The sequence below is a fragment of the Hyperolius riggenbachi genome, chromosome 1, assembly GCF_040937935.1.
Source record: "Hyperolius riggenbachi isolate aHypRig1 chromosome 1, aHypRig1.pri, whole genome shotgun sequence".
NCBI lineage: Eukaryota > Metazoa > Chordata > Amphibia > Anura > Hyperoliidae > Hyperolius > Hyperolius riggenbachi.
The window spans coordinates 464697671-464706541 of NC_090646.1; the positions used below are offsets into that span (position 1 = coordinate 464697671).

The 8871-nt window shown below is 41.9% G+C and overlaps 1 protein-coding gene across 1 annotated transcript in view; it reads right to left on the reverse strand.

Annotated features, from left to right (window-relative positions):
• Positions 1 to 674: 674 nt before the first annotated feature.
• ISCU (iron-sulfur cluster assembly enzyme) overlaps positions 675 to 8871 on the reverse strand; it is a 16108-nt gene continuing 7911 nt past the window's right edge. Inside the window, exons 3-5 of the mRNA XM_068239645.1 lie at positions 7778 to 7888; positions 5111 to 5189; positions 675 to 1723 (exon numbers count right to left, since the gene is read on the reverse strand). Of these exons, the coding sequence (XP_068095746.1) occupies positions 1641 to 1723; positions 5111 to 5189; positions 7778 to 7888 (273 nt within the window). The 3' untranslated portion in view covers positions 675 to 1640. The remainder of the gene's footprint in view (positions 1724 to 5110; positions 5190 to 7777; positions 7889 to 8871) is intronic.

The window sequence follows — 8871 nt, forward strand, 5'->3', positions numbered from 1 at the left end:
GAACTCTAGTGAAAATAACATAAGGAACAAAAGTGCTTAGTTTTTACAATAATTATGTATAAATGATTTAGTTGGCGTTTGCCCATTGTAAAATCTTTCCTCTCCCCGATTTACATTCTGGCATTTATCATATGGTGACATTTTTACTGCTGGCAGATGATGTCTGTGGAAGTAGCGGCTGCTTGCTTTTTTGGCAGTTAAAAACAGCGGTTATTTCCCACAAATCAACAAGGCTTCCAAAGTGTGATGTCAGCACCATGGTCCTGACATCACACTGTGGGAGGGGGTTTCAACACAATATCAGCCATACAGAGCCCCCTGATGATCCGTTGGAGAAAAGGTAAAGATTTCTCATGGGAAAGGGGGTATCAGCTACTGATTGGGATGAAGTTCAATCCTTGGTTACGGTTTCTCTTTATAGAAAAAACTGAGGAGATGGTGTAGGAAAATTGGTCACCATTCTTACTCCGCTACAAACTGAATGCTATGCCATTTCATGGATATCCACGCTACAGGGAATGGCCATCCATGCATGTGTGAGTCTACCAGCAAAAATACGCTGGGGAAACAGCGTTAGATAAAGTGAGGAAGTGTAGAAGGAACACTGGAACAAGGCAAGTTGGACTGTGCACACGTAATATTTTGGGACACTGAACAAATCACTAAAAAGCCAAAACAGTTAGCTTTGATTTTATTTATGATAATATATGAAATATATATACAAAAAAACTGAAAACCAGGTGATCAATTGTCCTTGCATAAACTATATACACTACATATAAAACTATGAAGCTTTGAATAAGCACCTGTTTCCTTTACAAAAAATATCCATGTCCTCATTCTAGAACAATTCTCACAAGGCATTCCTTCTGGGTCTTCAGAAACAAGCCAAACAGTAAGGAAAAACGTTAACACTTCAGCACACGTTCCATGAGCTAGAGTAAGGAGACTCTGTTAAGCAGTTTCTTTGGAAAAATTGGAAAGTAAGGCATAGGAGGATGAGAAACTGTGAAAGCTATTCAGATGTTGATGGCTTACATTTTTCATATGGCCAATTAAGGTAGGCAAGACATCAATCAGTAGCATTTCTTTGTTAAGAAAACAGAGTAACCAAGCAGCTTGGGGTGACCCAAACCACTAGGAAGGTATAGGGGGATAAAAGACAGAAGAGATAGGTTCTTGGTAAGACTGCGTGCTGAAAATAATGATAATCCCCCACTCCTACTTCCAAAAGCTTTGAGTGATTAAAATGACAATCCAAACAGGAGTCTCCCTTTGAAATATGGCAAGATGGTCTACTGTACAGGTTTCTTAAAAAGATGGACACATTGGTATAGCTTATACAATTCTTTATGAAATGTAGAGAAGCTATAAGATACACCACCCAGAAGGAGCCAAATGCAAAATATATAACTGTACAGACTGTCAAATAGGTCAGAAAATGCCATTTCCTTTTCTTAATGGCACAGCACGCTAATAGAATGAAATCAAAAACAAACATGACAAAAGAAAAACAAAAACATTCACACAGTGGGATAAGCCGCTGTATTGTTGTGCGTATTAGTCTGCGGTTCAAATAGTAAAGGAAAACCCTATTGCCTAAGAGAACGGCATCAGAAGGTGACATATCGGTGGAGACATTAGCCACTTGCTGCAGATTGCTCCTTATCCTGCTTCAGTCTGTAGTCTGCCAAGGCCGCTCTGATCGCATCTTCTGCTAGCACTGTAAAAATGAAGATAAACATGGTATTAATGTGTGAGAAAAGAAATGCATTATTTGAAAGCCTCCAAATTCCCACCACCAGAACTTTCCCACAACGATGTTACCAGTTCCAAGATCAATGTTTTAGTAAACTTCATATGGTATAGAGCAGCACTCAAATATCCAATAAAATTGCCGTTTTATTCAGAAAAATATTTTAGCAACATATGAGGTGACAAATGTAAAAAGCCAGGGACTTGCATTCCATCACAGCCGACTGATAGAATTACACAATATTTGGCAAAATATACAAAAATGGAGGACAAATAATTGCAGCAGATTACATTGCAGAACACGGCAAGCGTCTATGCATGTGTCACCTGGTGACAACAGACAACGGCCAGGAGACGTTTCAGACAGAGATACGTCCATCTTCGATTGAAGACGGACATATCTTTGTGAACTATATTGGAATGCAAGTTCACGGCTTTTCATATTTGTTATCACCTCATATTTTGCTAAAATATTTTACTGGATAAAAACACCACATTTCATCGGATTTTTAACTCCGAGTGCTGGTCAATACCATATGAATTCTGATTAGGCTGCTTGTGCCCTGGTGGACTGACCAATGCACCCATTTATGATACTGGAATGAGGCTAGAACCCAGATTTTTCTGGAATAATATTTTAGTAAACACAGCACCACTATTTTTAAAGTAAATCTGAAATGAAAATTAAACGGAGAAAAACAATTATATCGGAGTCCTTTTCCTAAAAGAAAGACTGCCCTGGAATACCAGTCTTGTAAGTTTAAAATTATCGTCTCAGGTGAATTATGATTTTAATATCATACTGCTCCCATCTTGAACGACTTATACTTTTTATGTATTCCCTGCACACAGTGTTTCTCTGTCAAGCAAGAGTTTCACAGTCTAAATTTTTTAGGGGCAGCACGGTGGCATAGTGGTTAGCGATCTCGCCTTGCAGCGTTGGGTTTTCGGTTTAAAATCCCAGCCAGGTCAACATCTGCAAAGAGTTTGTTTGTTCTCCCCATGTCTGTGTGGGTTTCCTCCAGGCACTCTGGTTTCCTTCCATATGCCAAAAACATACAGGTAAGTTAAATGGCTTTCCCCTAAAGTCACCCTAGACCAGGCATGGGCAAACTCGGGCCCTCCAGCTGTTACGGAACCTACAAGTCCCACAATGCATTGCAGGAGTCTGACAGCCACAGTCATAACTCATAAAGGCAAATGCATTGTGGGACTTGTAGTTCCGTAACAGCTGGAGGGCCGAGTTTGCCCATGCCTGCCCTAGACTATGAGACATACACTACATGATACATACATAGACATATGACAATAGTGGGGACTAGATTGTGAGCTCCTCTGAAGGACAGTTAGTGACAAGACAATATATACTCTGTACAGCGCTGCGTAATATGTCGACGCTATATAAATACTTAAAATAATAATTTATTATTTTTTTTTTTATCAGGTAGTTAAGATTCATTCAAAAAGGGTATGGGATATCTGAACCTTAAATACAGCATGTCTCACCCATAAAGGAACAATTGCATCGAAGAAAAGGGTACAGGGAGCTCTTCGTACCCTTTTCTTATATGTAGTGAAGATTCATGTCTGGCTAAAGAGAAAAAGTGTCAATTACAGCCCTATACGCTTAAAGGGAACCTAAACTAAACGGATTCTCTTGCTTATCCTGTGTCTTAATATTTTTAGCCACAACCCCACAATAAGCATGCAGATCAGGTGCTCTGACTGAAGTCAGACTGGATTAGCTGCATGCTTGTTTCAGGTGTGCGATTCAGCCACTACTGCAGCCAAAGAGATCAGCAGGACTGACAAGCAACTGGTATTGTTTAAGGCTGCTTTCACAGTGGGACATTACAGGCGCACGTTAGAGCAGCCTGTAACGCAGCCCACCGCACAGCAATAAATAAATCAATGTGCTGTTCACAGTGCCCACGTTGCGTTACATTGTAACGCTGGACGTTTAGTGAAAGTACTGCATGCAGTACGTTATACATGGCTAAGCCGCGTTAGACTGTTTGCACGTGCTCAGTAATGTTGGAGGAGGAGCCACATGGCTAATTAATATTCACTGCACTGTGTGACATGCAGTGTTTACTTCCTGGATCGGCCGCTATGTGCGGCGATTGGCTGGCGGGACCACGTGATGCCGCATGCGTCCAAAAGTACGCATCACGGATGCATGAAGAGCCGCATAGCGCAGCTCAATCTGATGTCCAACTTCAACACCACCAGGCGTTGCGTTAGGGGCATGTTATGCGACCTTAACGTCGCATCTAACGCAACGTCCTAGTGGGAAAGAGACCTAAAAGGAAATAACCATATCCCTCTCAGTTAAGGTTCCCCTGAGGTTCAGTTCCCACACGTGTAGAAACTGTACCCTTTCAGTACATTTTCTACACCTTCGGGAAACACAGGTAGAGGATCCTATTATTGAAAAGGGTCCTGTTTACTGTATGCAGAGTCCCGACCTTTCAGTTTCACTGGACAAGCTGATGTATTGCCCATAGACACCTATGTAGCCAACACATCTGACCCAGATGCTGCGAGAAAAAACCGAGCAGACACTAAACCGCTCCAATCCGAACAAGCAGACACGCTGCGCTGCAAATTACACAGCACTTACAGGGAGGAAAAAAAACAAAACAAATGAGTATCCTTAAATTCTATGTGGGATTGGGGCTGTACATGCATATATTTTTCTTTATATATTTAAAGTGAACATATAGGATGTTTCATTTCTAACGTTTAGCACTACAAACAGTAGAAGTAGTAGTAGTCTTTTTTTTTTAACATTGAAAACATTAAATATGATTATCTGCGATCTATTTAGAGTACCATCTGATTGTTTGACTTGGAAGCTTTGCAAGTTCACAAAAGGTTTTCTATTTTTTAATGCTGTGTAGTAAAAGCACGCCTGATTTTTACTTACCTGGGGATTCTTTCAGCCCCTGTAGGTCTTTCAGGTCTCTTGGTGTCCTCCGGGTCGCCTTTAATGTACCGCTGCCCCTCAAAGATCTGAGACTGGAACTCCAGTTTGTATAGACTTGTAACTGCGCGTGCGCAGAGCACTCCCATCAATGGCACGCATACGGGACCATGCATGCCCACTTTCTAACCAGCAGCACAGAGGGGACCTGGAGGACACGATGGTACCGTGCCTGGCCCATGGTACAGCCAGGATACAGGCAGACCGTTATCCCAACAGAGACATTACTTTTCTGATGGTAAACCTCGCCGGGATCTAAAACGGCAAACCATCCTGACCTCATTGTTCAGCAGCATACCGGCTAAATGCCATGCGGTACCTTTAGGCACGACTGAGTGTTCAAACTCTGCAGCAAATAAAATAACTTACTGGAACAATGCAGTTTCACTGGAGGAAGGCAAAGCTCCTTAGCAATATCCGTGTTCTTGATGGTCATTGCCTCATCAACCTAGAAATTGAAGGAATATAAATGTTAAATAAGTAGGTATTTGAAATTTTAGCTTAACCATAGCAAGCTTTACTTTCTACATTTAATGATAACATGGCACTACAAGTTATGCATGGAAGAAGCCCCAGATAAGTAAAAGTCAAACTTTCCCCTTAGTTCAGGTGTATAACACTCTTGCAACTGTCAAGTATGCAACACTATCAAAACTGCTAAGTATGCAAATATTAGCAAGTAGACCTATACCGTGTACATGAGGCACACTTACAAGATCTGATTGAACCGCCAAGCTCTGCACCTGTATATTTAAAGAGAACCAGAGACGAAGCACCCTCATGTATTTTACCATATAGATCAATGGGAACATGACAGTAAAACCCTACTCTGCTCTTTGTTTCATGTTTCTCTGTTAAATCTGTCTTATCAGCTCTGATAAGAATCCCTGACTGAGCATTCAGTCTAGCTTTGCCCGAAATGAGTCAGTCGGTCTTCTGTGATGTCTTTTCAAGCTCAAGTCTGCCCCCTTGTGGCTCTGATTTCCTGGTATGTATGCTCATATTGCGCAGTTCACCAATAACAGTTCCTTTGTATATGAACCTTAAAATTTAAACATATAAAAAGTCCAGGGTACAGCAGGTGCAGAAATCTTCCTGTCACACACAGTAACCAATATACGCTCACCAGATATTAAGCTGCCTTTTCAGGATCAGCTGATAAGAGTTTCTGGCCCAGCCAGTAATCCAAATCTCCTAGGTGCGTTCTGCCTCCTCTTGTGTCCTCAAATCATGGGGGCAGAAGACAGAAAAAAACACTACAATAGAGTGATACTGTTTGATATTAATGTGACTATGTTGCTAATCACAACACCAGTGCTCCCAGACGTTACTGAAACACCTTGTGCTCCTTCACCAAATGCTCAATGAAGCCTCTCACCACATGTCATGGCTGACCCAGCACAGACCAGCAGCCACGCTTCACAGATAATGCCAACACGATCCTCCTTTAGCCTCAATGTCCCTAAGTCTTGCTGCTCAGGGGCTGCCAGCATTGGATCCTAGAGGGTGAAGAGTAGGAATGATCACATATATGCATATATATGGCATATATGTGATCATCCCTACTCTTCACCCTCTAGGATCCAGTGCTGGCAGCCCCTGAGCAGCAAGACTTAGGGACATTGAGGCTGGAGGAGGATCGTGTTGGCATTATCTGTGAAGCGTGGCTGCTGGTCTGTGCTGGGTCAGTCATGACATGTGGTGAGAGGCTTCATTGAGCATTTGGTGAAGGAGCACGAGGTGTTTCAGTAACGTCTGGGAGCACTGGTGTGATTAGCAACATAGTCACATTAATATCAAACAGTATCACTCTATTGTAGTGTTTTTTCTGTCTTATGCCCCCATGATTTGAGGACACGAGGAGGCAGAACGCACCCAGGAGATTTGGATTACTGGCTGGGCCAGAAACGCTATCAGCTGATCCTGAAAAGGCAGCTTAATATCTGGTGAGCGTATATTGGTTACTGTGTGTGACAGGAAGATTTCTGCACCTGCTGTACCCTGTACAAGCTTGGAGAAGTTGTATATGGACTTTTTATGGGTTTAAATTTTAAGGTTCAAATACAAAAGGAACTGTTATTGGTGAACTGCACTGTAGAGCGCCCTGTTTAAACCTTGCACAAACTTTAAAGCGACACACTTGACAACAGGAGCGACCCAGTAATACAGCAGCTACATATTTAAATGTTAAGGCAAAATAATAGAGGAGCGCACATTATAGGTTATTTTGTTTGATATGTATGCTCATAGCAGGAAAACAGAGCCAGGTGGAGGTGGGCTTGAAAAGGCATCACAGAAGACTGACTCAGCTATAATCATTTCGGGCAAAGCTAGACTGAATGCTCAGTCGGGGATTCTTATCAAAGCTGCTAACAGGCAGATTTAGCAGAGAAGAATGACACAAAGAGCAGAGTAGGTGTTTACTGTCATATCCCCATTAATATATCGGGTATATATCGGGTAAAATACATGAGGGTGCTTCGTCTGTGGTTCTCTTTAAAGTGGATGCGAGATAAACTCCCATTGCATAATTGTGTACCTTTCATATAGTTTATAGGGCATTCCTCAAGCCAAATACTTTGTTTTGTTTTAATACTCTAATTCCCTATAAACTAAACAATCCTCGCCCACAGCTTTTTAGAGTTCCTTGGCACTGTAGCAAGGGCTTATGGGAGCTCAGTCTGGGCAGGAGGAGGTTACTAGCCAGAGATTTCAGAGGCAGAGGGGATGAGGACTAAATTTGTCACATTAAACACAGGCAAGCTGATAGCATCTCCAGCCCTCAGCCTGTGACAAACAGAACATGACTGCCCTCGTATCACAGAAATAATCATAAAATGTTGAAGGTGTTTGCAGCTAAATATGCTGTGTAAACGATCTAAACTTTAGATAAGATATATAGACAAGTTACTTGTTATATAGTTAGTTTTACATCTTGGATCTGCTTTAAGGTAAAGTTGCACTGCTGTCAAAAGGACCTCCTACTAGAGAAAGAACCACAAAGTAATAGGACACTGAAAAGCTAGCAAAACTTACCGTTTTTCCTTTCACCCATTCAGTAGCCAGGGAGCTAGAGGCAATGGCAGAACCACAGCCAAATGTTTTAAACTTTGCTTCCACAATCTTCCCACTGTCATCCACCTCAATCTAGGAAAACAAAATTTTAATGTATTTAATATCTGCAAATGCGTAGGCAAATATAAGGTGTTATGCTAAAAGAATGTTAACAAAACAAAAAAAATAGGGAAAAAAAGAAAAGAAAGCGGAATCACAAAAAAAAAAAAATCAAAAAAAAAATCACATACTTAACTGAGAAGAGAGAAGACTCTGGATCCTAATGAGGCTTCCCACAATGCCCTCTGGTCCCTATTGCCACTTGAGGACTTTCCAAAAATTGCCAACAAGGGTTTGTCAGTGATCTGATTGGGGCAATGCTTCTTTTCAAGCATAAGCACGGCCATACTGTGCTTGCACAAGTACAGCCGCACCTGCACTGTAAGCCAAAGCTCTTGTGCATGAGTGGCTCTGTGCTCACCCAACCAGCTGGTGGGTCCGGGAGTGGCAACGGGGGACCAGAGCAAGCCTCATTAGGATCCAGAAGCTACCCTCTCCTTAGGTTTGTGTTTCCAAACCCAGCTTTCTTCTCCTTAAAAAGGCAGTTCATGGTAAGAAAACCTTCAATATAGATGAATTAAAATTGTGGCAGGTCCTATTGCAGCAACACAAAAGCAGCAGCCGCATTGTGCGCGGTTAACCTGGAAGTGAGGCATACTTTCATTGTAAAGTATGCCAAGTATGCCTCTCTGCAGCTGTGACGTGCGACCTTTCAGGACAGCTACAAGTGTAATGCTGGGAATACACGTTAAGTTTTTACTTTAGATAGATGGGTTCGATAGATAAATTCCAACCTGTCGGATCTGGTCGATTCTACTTTCGTTTCGATTCTCCTCATTCAAGTGAATGTAATTGATAAGATAAGGAATCGAGAGGGGAATCGAGCAGTGAATGGAGAGTAGAATCTATCGAAAGCGAAAACGACGGCAAAAACGAACGCAAAAACGCATTGTGTATTCCCAGCATAAGGGGCCTAAAGGAAACACTGAGACTCTCCTATAAAATGGACTACTACA